General features: G+C 48.8%; 1 protein-coding gene across 1 annotated transcript in view; it reads right to left on the reverse strand.

The window, feature by feature from the left end:
- The window catches only part of LOC141054879 (SCO-spondin-like), a 463576-nt gene that overhangs the window by 127950 nt on the left and 315437 nt on the right, over nt 1-20189 (reverse strand). Inside the window, exons 73-77 of the mRNA XM_073551763.1 lie at nt 9727-9776; nt 9440-9607; nt 2475-3039; nt 1428-1528; nt 1237-1340 (exon numbers count right to left, since the gene is read on the reverse strand). Coding sequence (XP_073407864.1) covers nt 1237-1340; nt 1428-1528; nt 2475-3039; nt 9440-9607; nt 9727-9776 — 988 coding nt within the window. The remainder of the gene's footprint in view (nt 1-1236; nt 1341-1427; nt 1529-2474; nt 3040-9439; nt 9608-9726; nt 9777-20189) is intronic.

A 20189-nucleotide genomic window follows, 5' to 3' on the forward strand; every position in this document is an offset into this window, starting at 1 on the left:
CCCACAATGCACGGTGCAGGAGGAGAGCACAGGACTGAGATTACCCACAATGCACGGTGCAGGAGGAGAGCACAGGACTGAGATTACCCACAATGCTCGGTGCAGGACAAGAGCACAGGACTGAGATTACCCACAATGCTCGGTGCAGGAGGAGAGCACAGGACTGAGATTACCCACAATGCACGGTGCAGGAGGAGAGCACAGGACTGAGATTACCCACAATGCTCGGTGCAGGACGAGAGCACAGGACTGAGATTACCCACAATGCTCGGTGCAGGATGAGAGCACAGGACTGAGATTACCCACAATGCATGGTGCAGGAGGAGAGCACAGGACTGAGATTACCCACAATGCTCGGTGCAGGATGAGAGCACAGGACTGAGATTACTCACAATGCTCGGTGCAGGAGGAGAGCACAGGACTGAGATTACCCACAATGCTCGGTGCAGGAGGAGAGCACAGGCCTGAGATTACCCACTATGCTCGGTGCAGGAGGAGAGCACAGGACTGAGATTACCCACAATGCACGGTGCAGGAGGAGAGCACAGGACTGAGATTACCCACAATGCACGGTGCAGGAGGAGAGCACAGGACTGAGATTACGCACAATGCTCGGTGCAGGAGGAGAGCACAGGACTGAGATTACCCACAATGCTCGGTGCAGGACGAGAGCACAGGACTGAGATTACCCACAATGCTCGGTGCAGGAGGAGAGCACAGGACTGAGATTACCCACTATGCTCGGTGCAGGAGGAGAGCACAGGACTGAGATTACCCACTATGCTCGGTGCAGGAGGAGAGCACAGGACTGAGATTACCCACAATGCACGGTGCAGGAGGAGAGCACAGGACTGAGATTACCCACAATGCTCGGTGCAGGAGGAGAGCACAGGACTGAGATTACCCACAATGCTGAAATGAGAGATTTCCTACTGTGTTTAACACAATCGATCACTTCCATGATTCTGGTCTCCAGAAGCTCTCTCCATAGTCTCTGCATCTCTCTCATCTCTCTGGAGTTTACCTTGTCATCTCGCTACCTACACAATCAACCTCTGTAGTGTTACAAATATGTGATAACTTCATCATGGGCATGAAAAGGTGAATGTACAGTCCTGGCCACAGTCTCTGCCCCTCCCTTCATGTGGACACCCTGATCCTCTGCTGACAGTGCATCGTACCCCGGTTATTGATCACATATATGTGTTGTAAGAATAAACAACAATGGCAGCTCACCTGACGGAGCGTCGCCTCATCACAAGACCGGGGGCAGGAAGGACCGCAGCTGCTATATACGGATCCGGCAATGGCCGAACAGTTTGTCACTGAAGAAATCGACTCTGGAACAATATATTACACAGGAGGTGACATGTGTGACAACATGTGGGTGCACTGGAGGTGACGGGTGTGACAACATGTGGGTGCACTGGAGGTGACGGGTGTGAAAACAAGTGGGTGCACTGGAGGTGACGGGTGTGAAAACATGTGGGTGCACTGGAGGTGATGGGTGTGAAAACACGTGGGTGCACTGGAGGTGACGGGTGTGAAAACATGTGGGTGCACTGGAGGCGACAGGTGTGACAACATGTGGGTGCACTGGAGGTGACGGGTGTGACAACATGTGGGTGCACTGAAAGTGACGGGTGTGACAACATGTGGGTGCACTGGAGGTGACGGCTGTGATGAGATGTGGGTGCACACGAGGTCACAGATGTGATCAGATGTGGGTGCACAGGAGGTGATGGGTGTGATGAGATGTGGGTGCACAGGAGGTGACGGGTGTGGGTGCACAGGAGTTGATGGGTGTGATGAGATGTGGGCGCACAGGAGGTGACGGGTGTGATGAGATGTGGGTGCACAGGAGGTGACAGGTGTGATGAGATGTGGGTGCACAAGAGGTGACAGGTGTGATGAGATGTGGGTGCACTGGAGGTGTTGGGTGTGATGAGATGTGGGTGCACTGGAGGTGTTGGGTGTGATGAGATGTGGGTGCACAGGAGGTGATGGGTGTGACGAGAGGTGGGTGCACTGGAGGTGACGGGTGTGATGAGATGTGGGTGCACTGGAGGTGATGGTGTGATGAGATGTGGGTGCACAAGAGGTGACGGGTGTGATGAGATGTGGGTGTACAGGTGTGATGAGATGAGGGTGCACAAGAGGTGACAGGTGTGACGAGATGTGGGTGCACTGGAGGTGACGGGTGTGACAACATGTGGGTGCACTGGAGGTGACGGGTGTGATGAGATGTGGGTGCACTGGAGGTGACAGATGTGATCAGATGTGGATGCACAGGAGGTGATGGGTGTGGGTGCACAGGAGGTGATGGGTGTGATGAGATGTGGGTGGACAGGAGGTGACGGGTGTGGGTGCACAAGAGTTGATGGGTGTGATGAGATGTGGGTGCACAGGAGGTGATGGGTGTGATGAGATGTGGGTGCACTGGAGGTGACAGATGTGATCAGATGTGGATGCACAGGAGGTGATGGGTGTGGGTGCACAGGAGGTGATGGGTGTGATGAGATGTGGGTGCACAGGAGGTGACGGGTGTGGGTGCACAAGAGTTGATGGGTGTGATGAGATGTGGGTGCACAGGAGGTGATGGGTGTGATGAGATGTGGGTGCACAAGAGGTGACAGATGTGATAAGATGTGGGTGCACAGGAGGTGATGGGTGTGGCGAGATGTGGGTGCACAGGAGGTGATGGGTGTGATGAGATGTGGGTGCACAGGAGGTGATGGGTGTGATGAGATGTAGGTGCACAGGAGGTGATGGGTGTGACGAGATGTGGGTGCACAGGAGTTAACGGGTGTGATGAGACGTGGGTGTACAGTGTGGTATAGGCAGATGATGGAGAAGCTCTGCTCTTACCTGGACATGGCTCCAGCTCACAGGGCTCCATCTCATTGCTCGGCCCTTCACAGTAATCTCCATCCCCAATGGGTGAAGGATTATTGCAGATCCGGCTCCGCATTCTCACCCCTTCCCCACATGTCTTAGTACAGTCTGTCCAGCTGCTCCACACACTCCAGTTCCCAATTTCTGTAAATTTTTATAGAAAAGACCATCTCAATCAAAGTAGAGGTGCACACAGCTCAGATCTCTCACTAGGGGGCGCACTGCTTGGGTTTATCCCTAGGTTGGAACACGGCTCTTGTTTATCACTAGGGAGAGCACAGTGTGGGTCTCAAAAGGGGGTGCTCAGCTCAGGTTTCACTACGGGGTGCACAGCTCGTGTCTCATAGCTTGGGTCTTCAATAGGTCGGAGCCTGGCTCTTGTCTATCACCTCCTCCACTTTATCAGGATCTCTTGATAAGCAAGGACATAGCATATTCCGATGGACCACTCGAGTAGGGGTGTCTTTCTCCCCTTCAGATTGGACTTCGTAGATGGGATCTTCAGTGTTGATTTTTTGTGTCACTCGATTCCACGGGTAGTCCTCCTCTGGGTCCAATTCCAGCTCAGTAATCTCTCTTCCCAGTCGGCCGAATAGCAGGGTATATAGCGTATATCCGTTGATGGGATGCACTCGGTTATTGTACACCCAAACTAATTTAGCTATGAATTCAGGCTAACGGGCCTTTCTGTCTTCCTCTAGCGTCCTCAACATCTGAATCAGAGTACGGTTGAACCGTTCACAGGCTCCATTTCCCTGAGGATGGTAGGGCGTCGCCCGAGACTTTCCAAGCTGGTATATGCGTTGTAATTCTTCCATTACTCGCCCCAGGAAACAGACGCCTTGATCAGAGTGGATCCTCTTCGGACAGCCGTACATTTGAATAAAATTCCTGCAGATGGCTTGTGCCACTGATTCAGCAGTTTGATCCCGAGTCAGAGTCACAACAGCAAATTTGGTGATGTGGTCTGTCATCACCAGGCAATGTTCATATCCAAGGGAGGTCGGACTTATCGTCAGATAATCTATCATCAACACTTCCAGGGGGGCAGAAGTCACGATGGTCTGTGTAGGGGCTTGATCTTCAGGAAGTTTAGCTAACTCGCAGCTTCTGCATTGCCGACATGCCTCTTCCACCACAGCTTTTAGTTGTGGATGGTAGACTAGCTTCTGTAGCCACTGAAAGGTCTTCTCTCGACCGAAATGAGCTCCTCTTTCGTGTGCCTCCATAGCCACCTTATGAAGCAGCATCTCAGGAATCACCACTTGCCAGGTAACACCCATTTCCCGTTGCAGCTGAATCTTCTGGTATAACAGTCCATCTCTGAGGTGGACAATATAGAGGATATAATGTGGCACAGCTGTAAGTGGTGCCTAAGTAGGATCCCATCCCGTGAGTAATAATAAGAAAAACTTTGCACTCAATTCTTGATGGTTGTGAAATTTTTAATGCAGTCCAAAATCAACAACGTTTCAGTCACAAAATGGACCTTCATCAATTGCAGACTGCTCATTGCTGACAAATTCTAAAGTACTGGTATTTGAAAAGAACGGTGTAGTCTATGGTGCATCTATTAGACGTACAGTACGATGCTTGGTAGGTAAATTGGCCCAGATTACTGCTTAGTGTTAGTTAGGTATAATGAACATCCACTGAAATAGATAAGAATATTTGTTATAAAGGCACTGAAGGGTGTCCAATATATTAGGAGAACATCCTCTAATAGAGTTGTAGAATATAGTTTGGATCCCTAAAACAGGGTATGGGTTTTTCTCATGTGTAGTCTCACTAAAGTCAGAATGTTGACGTCAGCCCAGTGGTGATTCAGTGGGCGGTGTGTCAGGCTCATCAGCGCAGTATCCACAGCAAGCGGTGGACACCGTGCTGATGAGCCTGTAAATACTGAGCAGTTGGCACTTAATGAAGGTCCATTTTGTGACTGAAGCGTTGTTGATTTTGGACTGCATTAAAAATTTCACAAGCATCAAGAGTTGAGTGCCAAGTTTTTCTTATTACATCTTTGAGGTGGAGCGTTTCCCACTGTCAAAGGATCTGCAGAGTCCCCGGGGACAGGGTGTCTCTCTCTCTCTGACTGGGTGGTTGTTTTAGATTTACCCACTGTCTCATTTGAGCGAGTTCCCCATCTTCCTGTTGTAATCGAACCCACTCATCACGGGGTCATCCCAGAATGCCTTCTCCGGACGCTTTCTGAATCTGTTCTTACGAAGCCGCTAAGGTCCTGGCAGTATCACAGAATTCAGGGATCTCTTCAGCCTCCAGTTCTTTGTCCCGGTTGGGTCTAGGTCTCTCGTGGGTCACTCGGGATAAGGCATCTGCGTTAGTGTTCTCAGCTCCCCTCTTGTAGGTGAATCTATATTGATACTTCGCCATCCGAGCCACCCAACGCTGCTCCAGGACCCCTTGCCTCACGTTTTCCAAGGGAGCCAAAGGGTTGTTGTCGTTGCGTACCAGGACTTCAGACCCAGACAATTACTCCACAAAGTTCTCAGGCATGGCCCACACTAATGCCAACAGCTCCAGCTTGAATGAACTGTAGTTGTCTGGATTTCGCTCAATGTCTTGGAGGGACCGGCTCTTAGAGGGATTGACTCGCGTAGGCGATCACTCGCTCTTTTCTGCCCTGAATCTGCAATAACATAGCTCCGAGCCCATGAAGACTTCCATCGGTGTGAAGAATAAATGGTAGGGAGAAATCTGCGTAGGCCAGCAGTGGTGCTTCAGTCAGAGCCATTCTCAAAGCTCGAAACGCCTCCTCCTGGTGATCTCCCCACTGGATAGTCCTGTTCTTTGCACCAGACGGCACCCCTTTCAGCAGCTCCAGCAGTGGGTTCAAAATGCGATTGAAGTTCTTTACAAATCGCCGATAGTACCCGGTAAACCTCAGGAATGCCCGAACATCTTTCACAGTCTTCGGAGTGGGCCATTCCTGTAGCGCTGTGACTTTTTCATGGGACGGTCTCACCCCTTCAGCCGAGATGACATGTTCCATATACTCTGAGTGCAAAACAGATGACACTTGAGAGGCTTCACTTTCAGGCCGTGTTTCTGAAGACGACTCAACACCTGTTCCAGCCTTTGTAGATGTTCCTCAAACGTGGCCATCGTACACAATGATATCGTCCAGATAGATGATGAGAGTGGCATCAAAATTTAAATCGCCTAGACACCTCTCCATGAGTCGCTGAAAGGTCCCGGGGGCGTTAGCAAGGCCAAACGACATCCGATTGAAATCAAACAACCCCATAGGTAGTATGAAGGTTGTCTTTGCTCGGTCATGGGTACTTGCCAATAGCTACTGGCTAAATCTAACGACGAGAAGTATTTTGCGCTTCCCAGGGTAGACAATGACTCTTCAATCCTGGGTAGTGGATATGAATCTCGCACATTGCAGGCATTCAATTTCCGATAGTCCACACAGAAATGCAGTGTCCCATCCTTCTTCTGCACCAGCACCATGGGAGCCGCCCACGGGCTCTGGCTTTCTCAAATAACACCACTCTGTAGCATTTGTGTCAGCATCCCCTTCACCTCTTGGTACATTTGCGGTGGGATCTGTCGGTATCGTTCTCTAATGGGTGCGGCATTCCCAGTCGGAATTTCGTGGGTGATTGCTGTAGTGCAGCTGAAATCATCATCATGTCGGGCAAATAGGTCCTGAAATCGCCCCTGTAGAGATTCCACCCGTTGCACCTGATGAGGTGAAAGTTCTGAGTGTTCAGCGCGCATTTGTTCCAAGATTCAGTGCCGCTCCTGTAGCTGCTGGGGTTCTGATACAGTAGACATGTCTACTGTCACTGTCCAAGGATCTCCCTGTTTCACTGTCAGTTGAACAGCCTGTGGTGGCATCAGCTCTTCCAGAATTTGCGCCACTTCACTCATAGCATTAGGTTACCTTCCCCCAAGTTAACACATCGCACTGGTCCAGTTCCGTAGTGCAGAGTAGCCCTGGAGGTAGCTGCTCCATCAAAGCTGTCTATCTGAATCTCAACTCCTTCCAGAGGGGTGCAAGCTCGGACAGGCAGGGTGAGCAGTTTGGCCCAGTGATAGAACAAGGTTGGCTGCGACTGGAACGATCACTTTTCCCAGCGTCTTCCCATCACTAGAGGTTTCTTGGGCTTGGGCCACACAGATCAACTGCTGGAACACTCCCCTCTTAAGAGTACGGGGCTCCACTGTTTCAGGAACACATCTGTCGACTCGTTGATAAGAGGACTCCCGAGTTCCTTCAATACGTTTATACCCAGAGTAACAGCATGACCGTTGCTTGCATGTCCGGCGGTCAACACCACTCTCTTCTGACCCAGATCTTTGCCACAAACAGTAACTTGCATCCAGACCACCCCTGCGACCAGAATGGGTAAATGATTAGCAGCCGTCAATTTTATCACCGGGCCCCATCGTTTCGGGAAATATTGTCTGAAGTATCGTGGTCACTTGAGAGCCGGTGTCAACGTACGGCCCGACCATCCATCTCGGCCCAAACAAGAGGACACATAGAAATGAGACTTGTGGGACTTCTAATTATCCTTCTTGACTGTTCAGGCTCCAGGCGGCGGCCCCCAGCCACGGAGCCTCCTAGTTTAACGGACGAAGTAGAAGGGGTCACCCCCATTGTTCACAACACTGAGCCAAATGTCTAGTCTCATCGTAGTTGTAGCATGTAGGCAGTTCTTCTCCACGGGACGTCCTCATTTCCTGACGAGGCTCAGGGCCAGCTCTATCCACGGACAAGTTTGATGATGCTGTGGTTTTTTTCTTTGACTCAGACAATTCTTCTCGTATATCCTGGATCTCTTTCCGCAACTTTTCCACCCATCCTGGTTCAGTGGCCATGGTCACAGATACCTCCCGCTCCGGACCTTCCCCATCTTGACAGTCAACCCCTGCTCCTGTTCGCGCGCGCACGCTTCGCTCCCAACTTCTAAAAAGGTGACGTGCGGATTTACCCGCAAGGCCTGTTTCAGTGGTGCATCTCTCAAGCCTGTCACCCACTGATCCTGCAATACTACGTCAGTAGACTCAACACCTACACCGTCTATCTTGATAATTGCGGTTTGGATCTCATGTAGCACGTTCATGCACTCGGTCTCCCCCTCCCTTTGAAAACAGCTAAAAAAACGCATGCGTAATTCCACTACGTCCGTGGGGTCTCCGTGCGTTTCTTCCAGTATTTGAAGCACCTTGTCAAAAGTGTCCCACTCTCGAGGGGGTCTGATCATGACAAAATTCCTTGTCTCTCCGTCCAGAGCCAACATGGCAACCTCTGCCTCTAACGCGGGGGTCACGGGGTGCATCCTCCTCATTCCCCTGACCCGCTCAGTCCAGTCCCATAGCAGAGTATTGCTTCCAGAAAATTTCAGGAGGTTATTTAACATTGCCCTCAGGGATATGCTGGACCTTGAGGCTCTCCCAACTGCTTGCTCTGCCGCCTCCATGCTGTCTTACAAACTACGATAAGTGTGAGCAGGTAGCGGGATGCAGTAACGGACAGGAGACTGAGCAAGAGTTAACGCAGTTTTACTTGAACAGGGGTATACTCCACGCAGGGAGGAGATTGGATAAAATAGGGGTATAACAGTTGGTACACGGGATAAGGCAAATAGTGTAATAGAAATAGCAACAGTTCTCAAGGGTTAACTTATCAGTCCGATGCCTTCCTGACTGGAGAGTCCTCAGTCGATACTGTGGCACCAACTCGGTCAGCGCGTGGTGGATCTGGTGTTGTCCTGTGGGCGTCCTTGAGCCAAATCCCGAAAGCAGCGGCTTGTCCTCGGCGTCTTTAACGGGTTACTTGGTCCGGAGTTTGCTGCGCGGGGAGCAGCACAGTCCACAACACTAACGGAGCCTCATATGGCTCGACACATGTACACCGGGGAGTAAGAGCACAGCTAACAATGAGTCACCCGGTCCTTCCTAAGCGGTGCGCACGCATTACTTACGGGCCCGGAAAGTCTGGCACCTTGCGTCGCAGGAGCCAGCGGGCACACAGCAAGATACTGGTCACAGTTTTTGTGAGTTATCGCAGGGAAGCACGAGAGCATGCTTGCGCTATTACGGTGCTCAGGAGTCGGAGCACTCACTTGTCCCTGCCACACGCTGCTTATTCCCACCAAGTCGGTCTACTTTGGGGGGCGACAAGGTTTCCTCCTTTGTAGCTACGCCCCCTGCTCTGTAGTGCAAAAGTAGGTGTGGGTCTCTAAGCTTTCCCCCCGGACAAAAGAGCAGACAGCCCTGACAGTTCCGGACCCGGCGCAAGACAGATACCCCTGGTCCGGTCCTTCTTCTTACAGGAGCATGGCTCTTGTCTATCACTAGGGGTCACACAGCTTGGATCTCTCACTAGGGCCCAGCACGGCTCGGATCTGTCACTAAGGTTCGCACAGTTCGGATCTCTCACTGGGGGCGTATAACTCAGGTCTCACTAGAGGGCGCACTACTTGGGTCTCTGTACAACCTTTTTGTATTGGGTAGTTAGTTAGATGCAGCGTGTTCTTCATGGGTGTAGACTGTTTCATGCCCTCACCAGGACAAGGATCCAGACTGCAGGGCTCCTCTTCCCGATCTGAACCTTCACATGGTAAGCCGGCACCAGAAGGAGAAAGCTCTGCACAGAAGCGGTACCGTTTCTGGAATCCTCCCCCGCACGATGCAGAACACTCGCTCCACGGCGTCCACAGAGACCAGCGCAGGCCTAGTACCATGAAGAGAAAAAACAAGATAAGGAAGGGCCACCGAGAACATCAACCACCGGGACCAGACTGAGAGAAGGCTTGGGGAACGGACTGGCGGAGTGAGAAGTCAGGTTCTTACCTTCACAGGTCACGTTCGAGCAGTTGGTGATCCGGCCCGATAGACAGGTGCTGCGGAGAAGAAGAGGATGGGGAGATTTATAACCCCATTCCCTTAAACAGGGTTCCCCAACTCCAGTCCTCAAGGCCCACCAACAGATGATGGTTTCAGGATTTCCCTAGTATTGCTCAGGTGATAATTGCATCACCTGTGCAAAACAAAGGAAATCCTGAAAACATGATCTGTTGGTGGGCCTTGAGGACTGGAGTTGGGGACCCTGCCCTAAAACATTGGGCCCTTGTGTAAGATGTAAAGGAAACACAAATGCGATGATCAGAAAACTACATTTTGTTATCTGCAAAGATCTCAGGTTGTGGGCTGTAATAATCACCTAGGCAGGTTAACGATGCAACTATTTTTGTTCCTTGCATCCATGGTTTTACAACTCCGGGTAGATGTGTAGGGTTCTGGGCTGAGGGAGGTGCGATTAGGTGCGGATAAGCGGGGAAGGTGTGCTGTGATGCTGATCCCACAGAACTGGGGGGTGACCCACCTTTTGGCGCCGGCAGACACGAGACAGAGACAAGGGTTGTGTCCAACAGTTCAGATTTTATTGGCCGTTTTCTGGGCGACCACCGTACTTCATCACAGGACTTTTCCACAGTTCACTTTGCACACAGACCCGGCTATTTTCTCTTCCCTGTATTACCGTTCGTGGCGTCCTCTATAGCTCTTTCCCACTGTGGCTGCCCTAGGCACTTTCACCACAGCGTTGCGCCCTTTAGAGTACGCCGTTCACCTGAGACTCACGGTCTGTCTCTGTCTGCAGCCACTGTCCTTTTGGGTCACCCCCCGTGACCGTCTCCACTGTCAGTCTCTCTCTCTCTGAGGGTTCTTCTGCTGCCTCTCCTCACAGCAGACCCTCCTCTCTTGTGAGCTCCCCTGGCTGACTGGAACTTCCAGAACCTTCCCTGACCTCTTATACTCCCAGTCCCAGTAGCTCCGCCCACTATCACCTGACAGTAACCTCTGACCAATGGCAGTTACCTTGACCCAAGGCAGTTACATAGTCACCCTCCTACACTCCCCACTGCCCTCTAATGGTCAAACTACCACATAACACCCTTTTCTCTGTATCTCAGCCTACACTGCGCTCTCTCTCTGTCTCTCACTACAGACAGACCTGTCCGTCAGCTCTCCCTCCCCACAGATGGACAAAATACAATGTCCTCAGTACACAAGATCCCCTCCCCGGGGCCGATAATCCCACTGCCCAGGTATCAGGCGATACTCACTGTCTCCCAACTTTTGGTTGGCCCAGAGATTTCGTGTCTCCTGCCAGTACAGTCTGCAGTCACAGTTCACACTCCTGCACATGACAGGTAACACAACCGAAGAAGATGTGTCCAGCAGCAATCATCCTTAAGAAAGTTCCTGAAATCCAGATGAAAACTCGCCCAACAGTAGCGTCCAGCCCAGCAGGCAGCCGATCTCCAGACGCCATAGGCCATCCATGTTCTCCAGGACGTCATCCTCAATCCGCTTCCTTCGAAGTTAGGGTACCGTCACACTTAGCGATGCACCAGCAATCCCGACAACGATATGGATCACTGGTGCATCGCTAAGTGGTCACTAGTGAGCTGCCACACAGGCAGATCCCTCCAGCGACATCACAGGGGTCGGGGGTCGCTACTTACCTGTCAGACGCGGCGATCCTGCGTCCTCTCGCCCGGCTCCACGCGTCACTCGTCGGCTCCACAGGAAGCCCAGCAGGAAGCTGACGACGAGAAACGGTCCAGGATGTTCTCGCGCGACCAGCGATGACCAGCGGGGGAGCGGTCGGAGGTAAGTGTCAGACACAGCGATGTCACTAGCAGTATCACTGCAACGTCACAAAAACCAGTGACGTTATAGCGATACTGCTAGTGACATCGCTGTGTGTAACGGGGGTTTACTCTCTCCAACTCCCTGACTAAACATGTGGCTTCTTCCTCCCACCCACTAAACATTTTCTTTTAGATCAAAGAATGAAGAATATTCACGCAGCCTCTAACGTGGGTTTGCATGTGACGCCCCTGATGGCTCCCCTGGGTCTACTATCCCCATCCCCACAATAGGCCTAGTGGGAGAACAAAACCCCGGAGATACTGATGAGATTAATAGAAGGATGGCTTTACATTTACCTATCTCCTGACTGGCCTTAGGGATACATACGATCCAACCAGCACAGCTTCCTCTACTTACTGACAAGGAAGCAAATCTCTAATAAATCACAAAAATATCGATATAACTGGTGCGCCGTGCTCGGAAAAGCCTGCCTCCCTTAGAGCCATGGACTCCATTGGTCTAATAGTCTTTAGAACAAAGCCAGCTCCTCACAACAGTCTCCATATGTTATCACACAAAACAGATTGGACGTTGGACATTTCTCCATTTCATTTGGTTAAATACATCAATTACAAATTGATGGCAGCAGCAGATCTCAGAAGAGTCGCTTCCTGTCCCCTGTCAGGAAAACATGAGTTATTTCCTAATATCCTAGGTACCCATCCAGAGCTGCCTGTTGCCTCTCCTTTGTTTGTCAAAGACAAGCTCACAAGCGATCCCCCCTCGCAGCTGCAGCCCTCCTGCTCTCTGCCTCTGTGAAATTCTATCCACTCCCCCCTCCCTTCAGCAGATGGTCACTTTTATTGCATCTGGCCAGTTAAGTGTGGTCTTCTTCTTTCCCTCCAAGATTTCCTTTGCCTATTCCAGGGTGAATTTAATAACACACAATAATCCTGGGAAAAATATATTTCCAGAATCAGCATAATTAGGGCTACGCACAACAGCGTTTTGCAGCTGCTGCAGCCATCCGAAACCGGGAAAACAGTTTCTGCCCCCCAGTAACACGCAGGCATGTCATATTTAGTCTCAAAAGAATGGTCACGTCGCAGGGGAAAAGGTAATGCCAATGACATCACCCTGTGAGGCCCCCAGCCAAAGACATGGAAAGATAGGAGTTTTAATAAATGTTCAAAAGGGGCGTACGTCCTCTAACACGGCCCACCAAGTGAGGTCAGCAAGGGAGGAGCCCCTTGGTTTTGGGCCATAGCATAAAACTAGAACGCCCACTTCGGGAGATGTCAGATGCTGGAGAAGCAGCTAAGACGCTGTGCTGATAAACCATTTTTCCTTGGGAAGGCGCTCCTCCCCTTTCAAATGAAGTAGAATATCCAGCTCAACAGAGTAGTGAAAAGCAGAGTTTTTTATTCACTACAAACACATTCCATGGAGAGGGTTAAACATCAGCACGACACATGGTCGGATCGACGCGTTTCTGGAGACCAAGCTCCCTTAATCATGATTAACGCCCTGACACAGCGGGTCCGTGCTCCAGGCATTTACCAAGATGCAGAAGCAATGAGCCGGAAACTTTTTTTTTCATTTTTGCTCCTCCCCTTTATCGACACGTCATACCTGTGACTGAGATAGAGTAAATTTCTTATTTTAATCCCTTTTATTTGTAACTGCTTGTACATACTGTATTTTGTCTCTTTTGTAATACCTTTTGTACAGGGTGGGCCATTTATAAGGATAAACCTAAATAAAATGGGAATGGTTGGTGATATCAACTTCCTGTTTATGGCACATTAGTATATGAGAGGGGGGAAAACTTCTCAAGATGGGTGGTGACCATGATGGCCATTTTGAAGTCGGCCATTTTGGATTGCATCTTTATAAATGGCCCACCCTGTATTTTGTAGATACTGCCTATATTTTCTGGATATATATTCCAATAGTCCTAATTTCAGCAGGAAAAGACACTTCAAGGAAACATAATTAACATGATCTACCATGGTAGGGTGTCATATAGATAAAGAAGTGATATGAAACCAAAGTGTGAACAAAAATGTCACAAACTCGGGGTGTTTGGCTGCCCCCAGTTCTTCCTCAGCAGGGATTTATGTATATCCCACTGCTGCCACCAATGTGTCTGCCACCAGCCCCTTGAATCATGCTTAATTAATATCGGGTCAGGGGCCGACCTGAACAGTATCGTTAATTTAGCCCCAGGAGACGTGAAAGTACGTTATAGAGCAAGGAGAAATTAAGCTAGTAATTTTATATTTTACGCCAAAAAGTAGGCAGTGTTTACAAAAGTACAAAAAAGATGTTGCAAATTGAGACAATTATAATATGTACAGACAATCACAAAATAAAGAAGGATTAAAGATGAAAAAAACACTTAAGGCCCCGTCACACATAACGACTCACCAGCGATCCTGACAACGATATCAATGTGTCAGGATCGCTGGTGAGTCGCTATGTGATCGCTGGTGAGCTGTCAAACAGGCAGCTTCACCAGCGATCAGCAAAGCGACGCCGAGCGCGCGGCGTCACTGTGTTCGTTAGTTACCAGCGCGCTGATGCAGGGAGCTGGTAACTAACATGCACATCGGGTTTGTAAGGGACGCACGTCCCTTGGATACCCGATGTGTACGTTAGTTACCAGCTGATCATTGGTCTCCCGCCAGTCTCATGCAGTGATGCGTGCTGGCCAGCAGGAGACCATCGACCAAAAAAAAAGTCCTGGGCTTTCCTACAGCGATCAGCGATACTGGCAGGGGGGCAGTCACTGATACCTGTCACACACAGCGATCTCGCTGGTGAGATCGCTGTTGTGTCACAAAACTTGTGCGATTGAACAATAGGACATTACGTCATATTTCCTGACAATAAATATATATTTTTATTAAATAACAATATTTAAAAACATTAAAAAGACAGGGAAATAGAGGCCTCCAAAAAATGGGGAAAAAGTTACCAGCAGCAGAATGGTAATAAAGTGCACGGTGAAAATATATAGCAAGCACCATAAAGACAAGAGATCCTGGTAGGAGAACCTAATAGAATAAAGCCACTGCTTTTTCAGGGAACTGCACCTAGGATAAGTAGTCACCAGAAAGGCTGCCTTGCTGCGTACTGGCTATTGGACACGCTGCAGTGAGGGCGGTATGACTATTCCCGGTCCCAGGCGGGATATACACTTATCAAACTCTGTCCGTCACTGTCAGGGTCTCCCCAATACAAAAAACAAAAACAAATACAAATAACGCAGGATCCTAGAGAAACCAAAAAAACACGGATCCTTATAATTTAACTTTTAATGAAACCAAGTTAAAACCATGTTCAAATTTAGTTTGGACATAAATTATAAGGGATACAGCGTGTACCTACTGAACCTTACAAGGTCACTATGCTGAACCCTGCCTAGCAGTGGAGGTTGGCACCCTAAGTTTCTGCGGTAGGCACCCCCACAACTCGACGGCTCACCCTGATATCCCTAACAATCCCTGCAATGGAGAAACCCAAAAAAAGTGTCGAGGAGTGGGAGCGCCTACAGCAGAAACTTAGGGTGCCAACCTCCACTGTCAGTCAGGGTCTAATATAGGGACTATCAAGGGCTCACTAGGGATATCAGGGTCTCCCCCAATACCACAGAACACACTTCGCTGACACCAGCCCCTAATTTGAATTAATATCATGTCAGGAGCCAACCCAAACAGTAGCGTTGACTTAGTCGGAGGACGTGGGGGATACGATTAGAGCAAGGAGAACAAAGCTAGTAAAGTTTTATATTTTACACCAAAAAGAATAGGCAGTGTTTACAAAAGTATAAAAAGATGTTACAAAATGAGACAATTGCAATATGTACAGACAATTATAATACAACAGGGACTAAAGTGAGGACTTACATATTTTGTTTCTGGCAAGCCATGTGTAGATGGTTGGTGGGGGAGGGAAACCTTCCTAAATCCTCAGGTCAAAATGCACAGCCTCCACTAGCTGGCTCACCTGGCAGAAAGACACCCTCCTAATTGCGCTCCCTGATGTTATACGCTCTGTTCGTGACCTCACTGAGGGAGCGGATCTATGGGAAGTACTTCCCTTTTTCAAAGTTACTAAGAACTTACTAAAACTCGTAAGCGTCATAACTCGGGTGGCAAAGCTTGTAGGATGACGGCAAAACCATCAATTTTCCGAGTATGAGATTGCCATTCATTTAAGTCCAAACACGAACTGTCTGCTAGCTAGGGGTAAGCAGGAACCCTTTTCTCAGCTTCTGATAGGCGATGAGCTCCCAAAACCCACCAGTTGGGGGCTCTGACCCTGCAGTTTCCAGAAATATGAGCTTCCTATTCTGGTGAATATTCTGTGTTAATACATTTGTGTTGTGAGTTCATTTTCCCCTTCGTCACTGAGGTCTGGTGAACTCCCTATTCTGGTAAAGGAAGGTAATGAGCCTGATTATCAGGCACCTGAGTCTAATGAGGATGGCTGGCTGAGTGGAGTCACGGACTGGATATAAGGCTGCCGACGCCCTTCTGCCCTGCGGGTGATTTCTCTGTGGAATTCTAGGACACCAGTCTGATTCCTGCTCCCCTAAAGCTAAGTTTTTTGCTTTGCCTGTTGCATTTGTGTTTTGTTTTTGTTTTCCTTGCTTTTCTAGATTCTGCCATTCCCTGCTGGGGTGAGCTGAATCTCCTTTTGCCTGTTGCTCTGTCTTCAGAATATTCCTGAGTACTGACATAGCTTTTTGAAGCCTAGCGTCTTCAGGGCCTTTTTCACTGTCAGTCTGTTGGCTCTTATTTTCATAGGGTTTTTCACGGATTGCAGACAGCAGCCTTCCTGTCCTTTCCTATGTAGTTAGCTTGGGCCCCGTCTTTGCTCAGTCTATCTTTCTGTCTGTGTTAGTGTTTTCATCTTGCTTCACCGTCATTATATGTTGGGGGCTGCCTATTGCTTTGGGGTCTGCTCTGGGGCAGTTTAGATTTCCCCTTTCTTTCTTTAGGCCTATTTAATTCTCCGGCTGTGATCGAGGGGTCTAGGGCATCGTAGGAACCCCCCACGGCTACTGCTAGTTGTGTTGATAAGTTCAGGGGTCTGCAATCCGATAGCTGCCAACTTCTCTGGTTTTCTGGACTTAGCTAGCATTTCTGTTTTTGCCTCCTACGGTGACTCAATCATAACACATTTGGTCTTAAAGGAACACTGTACCTAGACAAAAAATCTTGGCTTGCCATGTGTTTCAGCACAAGGCGGAGGGGGCTGCTCACAACACATTCTTGAGGGAGGGGGAAGAGTGGTATAGAATTACTTAGGCACACTGCAGGGGCCATGGAGCTGCATGTGTGTGTGTGTTTCAGTCAAGCAGTGTGAAGTTCTAGAAGTGTACTTTGAATATGGGCATATTAATTTCATCATGACAATTGACCATCAGCATTGTCCCCTCTGCACATGGATTTCTCCAGAACCACGATCTTGTGAAGATATTATGTGCTGTAGGTGGGGGTGGCCAATGTCTGTACAATTTTACATTGAGGAACATTTTTCTGAATTTTTCCCACAGCTTTTAGAGGAAGTTCACAAATTGGTGACCTCTGACCATCTTTCCGTTGGCGAGACTCTGCCTCTCTCTCATGCTCCTTATACACAGTCATGTCATGACCCTGCAGCAGTTTTCATTAGTGCTATTCTACCAAAAGTCACTAGTGAATTTATGTATTGTGTGTGACTGGGAGGAAAAATTCACCAACTCCACATCCAGTAACAAGTCTTCTCCCTCTAAAAACACAACCATCCAGGGAGATCCTACCATCCAGACATCATCATCATCACCCACTGACAACTCTCCACTGATATCTCTTCCCCCAGGGACAAATTGCCACGCAGATACAACTACCCACCCAGCAAAAATCCTCCACCCAGTGACATATTTTCATTCAGTGACAGCAATCACTAACAACACAGTAAAAGTGACAACTACCCGCTCAGTGAAAGTGGCAAGCCTTGAACAAGTGACAACCCTCCATCCAGGGATATGAACAACAACCCACCCAGTGACAACTACCCACCCAGTGACTGGAACAACTTGTCATCCCCCTGCCCAATGACATCTCCCCACCCAGAGAAAGCATCATCTACCCACACTGTGTACATTAAACTAGAGCAATATGGGATAGGAAATATACGGCCAGAAAAAAAATATGGAGCTAGTGAATTCTTTTGAGAACCATGCCATTAGAAGTGGAAATAAAGAACACAATGAACAAAATCTGAATGAAAATAGAGGAGCAAGAGAAACCGACTACAAACTGAAATGCGTCTATACAAATGCACAGAGCATGGGAAACAAGCAAGGAGAATTGGAGCTAGTGACACAGGATGAAAGAGAAGGTGTCATAAGCATCACTGAAACTTGGTGGGATGATACACGTGATTGGAAAACAAACCGTAAATGCTACAACTTTATTTATTAGAAACAGTATTAACAAAAGGACTGCACTGTATGTTAGGAAAGCGTATATCTCCACAGAGATCCAAGCTTCAGAGACTGGTAGCTCTGCAGAAACGGTTTGGGTAAGAATACAAGGAGAGAAAAACAGAAAGAACACCATTGTAGGTGTTTACTATAGGTCACCTGGACAGAATGAAGATATGGATGAACTCTTTTTACATCAGATGTCTGTTCTCAAAAAAGTACAACATACTGATCATGGGAGATTTTAACTATCCAGATATGTTTTGAGAATCTCTCTCAGGCAAAAGTACTGGGTCCGGAAAATGTTTATCTTCTCTTGCTGACAACTTGATCTTTCAAAAGGTAGAAGAGAGAACAAGAGGATCTGCCATATTGGACCTAATTCTTTCCATCAGGGAGGAAATTGTTGAGGATCCCTCAAAAGATGGCTGGCCGATCTGTCATGAAAATATGAACCATTTTTCAGGGGTTCGAGTACACTTCCAAAACTTTCCACTGCATCTACTGTGACACACACCCTGCCTCCCCCCCCCCATTAGGTTTGTACCATACACACGAGCTGCAGCGCCGAATCCCCTCCTTCTCTCCCTGCCAGCATTGTGTAATTCTATCTCACTCTCTGGCTCCTGACCTGATATTAATTTTAATATCAGAACTAGGAGCTGGTGGCAGCAAAGTGTGTTGTGGGGTATTTGGGAGACTCTGGCAGGGGCAGAATGGAGGTTTTACATGTGTATTTCCGGCCTGGGACTGGGGATATACATACCGCCATCCCTGCGGAGTGCCCAATAGCCAGTACACAGCAAGACAGCCTTTCTGGTGACTACTTATCCAAGGGGTCGTTGCCTGACTGACCTGAGGGTAACGGGGGGCGTCAGAGAGCTGCAAATTCCAAAACAGGAATTGAAGGTGGGATTGTAAAATTGGATCCCTGACACCATCATTGCTAATAAGCACCTATACTTTGTTTCTCCCCCACCTCATTGTAGATTGTAAGCTGTTACAAGCAGGGGTATCATTATTTTTGCTTTAATTATTATATTATTTTTAAATATGTTACTTATGACTGTTGTATATGAACCTCTGCATTGTAAAGCGCTGCGGAATATGTTGGAGCTATATAAATAAAGATTATTATTATTTTTGAGGAAGTAAAGGTGGCTGAGAATTTAGAAGGCAACGATCATGCTATCATCGAATTTTGGATTGCAAGAGGAGAAAGGGCAGCAAGGACTCAGACTTATAGGCTATGTGCCCACGATGCGATTTTTAAGCGTTTTTGCCGTGATTTTCGGCGCGAAAACATTTAAAAATCGAGTACAGAACGCCCCCCATGCATTCCTATGGCATTCCGCACATGCTGTGCTAATGCTGCGCTTTTCTCCGCGGCGGAATCGCATGGCGGAAAAAATCGCAGCATGCTCATTCTTTTGTGCGGAATCGCAAAGAATTGCCGCTATTCCGCACCCATAGGAATGCATGAGAACCGCTTACTTCCCGCATGTGGCTATGCCCACCATGCTGGAAGTTAAGCGCCTCATGTGCGGTTGGTACCCACGGTGTGGAGGAGAGGAGACTGTCCTCCAGGCCCTGGGTACCAGACCCCTGTAAAAAAAGAATAAAAAATAAACAATCGGGGTATATTTACCTTCCGACATCCCGCGCTGCATTCCCGGCCTCAGCGTTCCCAGTAATGCCTTGCGGCAAGGTCCTGTGATGACGTAGTCTCGCGTGACTCTAGCGGTCTCGTGAGATCGCTATAGCAACGCGAGACCAACGTCATCACAGGTCTCGCAAGGCATCGCTGGGAACGCTGAGGCCGGGAATGCAGCGCGGGATGTCGGAAGGTAAATATACCCCGAATTTTTATTTTTTTAGCATTTTTAACATTTTATCTTTTACTATTGATGCTGCATAGGCGGCCTCAATAGTGAAAACCTGGTCACACTTGTCAAACACTATGTATGACGAGTGTGACCAACCTGCCAATCACTTTCCAAGCGATGCTTCAAATAGCTTGGAAAGTGCTTGAATATCGCACGCGAAAATCGCGGCAAAATCGCGCGGGGAAAAAAACGCGCGATTTCTGGGAAGGAGTCCGGTTTTCAGTGTCCGGATTTAAACGCTACGTGGGCACATAGCCTAAGGTTGGAATTCAGAAAGACAGATTTTACTGGAC

Source organism: Dendrobates tinctorius, unplaced genomic scaffold, assembly GCF_039654945.1.
Source record: "Dendrobates tinctorius isolate UK_male_01 unplaced genomic scaffold, ASM3965494v1 ptg000179l, whole genome shotgun sequence".
In the NCBI taxonomy this organism is placed as follows: domain Eukaryota; kingdom Metazoa; phylum Chordata; class Amphibia; order Anura; family Dendrobatidae; genus Dendrobates; species Dendrobates tinctorius.